The 1206-nt window shown below is 40.3% G+C and overlaps 1 protein-coding gene across 1 annotated transcript; it reads left to right on the top strand.

Moving 5' to 3' along the window:
- Positions 1–207: 207 nt before the first annotated feature.
- On the top strand, positions 208–852 carry LOC131859114 (BTB/POZ domain-containing protein At5g41330-like). Its single transcript, XM_059212655.1, has one exon. The coding sequence runs from the start codon at positions 208–210 to the stop codon at positions 850–852; it is 645 nt and encodes a 214-aa protein (XP_059068638.1).
- The last annotated feature ends 354 nt before the right edge of the window (positions 853–1206 follow it).

Below are 1206 nucleotides of genomic sequence, written 5' to 3'. Positions count from 1 at the left end.
GCTAAGTTTTCGCCTTTGTTGCCGCATGGTTTCTTAAATTTTACCTGCAAACTGTGCCTATGTTTTTTTTCTCATCGGCATCATTGACAACATGAAACAATTTGCACAAAATTTTGTCCCTCCAATAATGTGATTTTTAGCAGTTATGAATCCAGCAGGAAGAATGCTCACATGATTCTGTTAATTGATGTTGAATTCTTCCGCCCCATGGCAGAATTGGGACGTCAGATAGGATTTGGAGGCTCAAAATCATCACCTGCCACGAAGTTGGAGTGGATAGGTTCACACAATTTACTGATGTCTAGTAGTGCTAGTGTTGGCCCATTTGGTTACAGGTCAAATGTGAAGTTGTGGGACATCAGGTCACAGAAAATTGTCTGGGAGTGCCGAGAGTCAAACCCGGGACCTGTCGTTCATCAGGCAAAATCAGACTCTCTTTCCGATTGTTTTGCTGATGTGACAGTTAATGAGAAATTTGGCAGCATATTTAAATTAGGTGCGAGGAATGGGGGCCTTTTTATGGTGGATTTGAGGCAGCTCAACAACAGTAATCCATGGGTGGCATTGGGGGATACAATTCCAGGTGTTAGAGGGGCACAAAATAGGATTTTGGGGTATGGAAAGCGGGTTTTTGTTAGCAGGGGAGGGGATATAGAGGCATGGTGTGAAGTGGATCTAAGGGAGAAGTCAAAGATTCTAAGGAAAAATATCGTGGATAGTAAGCAGGGCAGCGAGAGGATAACAAGAATGACCGCAGGAGGGAACACACTATTTGTTGCTAGGAAGGGTTTGCAAGGTGTTGAAGTGTGGGATAGTTTGAGATCAAAGGCTGCAAGTAACAGTCTTGTTTGAGAAAAAAATTCAGTTTCAGTGTTGGATAAGGGAAAGTTTTTCTGTGCTGTATCATATAAAGATAGTTCATTGTACAAACGTGGCTTAGAATGTTCAGAGACTTGGTTGGAATCTGTTCCTCTAATTTAATAGGGAGGAGGGCATTGCAGGTCAAGTCTCAAATTGAAGAGTTCAATTTTATTCTTTATTTTGTAATGTAATATATATGTTTCTTTTGATTTGTAAGTTGTTTGTGGTATAATTTTGCAGGCCATTACAGTTTTAGTGTGCCCAACTGAACAAATTTCATTCTCCAATTCTGTAATGTAATATAGAGCTAGTTTTTGAATTTTGGCATATTACAGGCCAACTGTG

The sequence above is a fragment of the Cryptomeria japonica genome, chromosome 10 (genome assembly GCF_030272615.1).
Source record: "Cryptomeria japonica chromosome 10, Sugi_1.0, whole genome shotgun sequence".
NCBI lineage: Eukaryota > Viridiplantae > Streptophyta > Pinopsida > Cupressales > Cupressaceae > Cryptomeria > Cryptomeria japonica.
This window is presented reverse-complemented; position numbering and strand designations above follow the sequence as displayed.

What these genes read in the sequence shown, in the direction of transcription:
- LOC131859114 (XM_059212655.1), top strand. Translation starts at nt 208, where the DNA reads ATGGCAGAATTGGGACGTCAGATAGGATTTGGAGGCTCAAAATCATCA.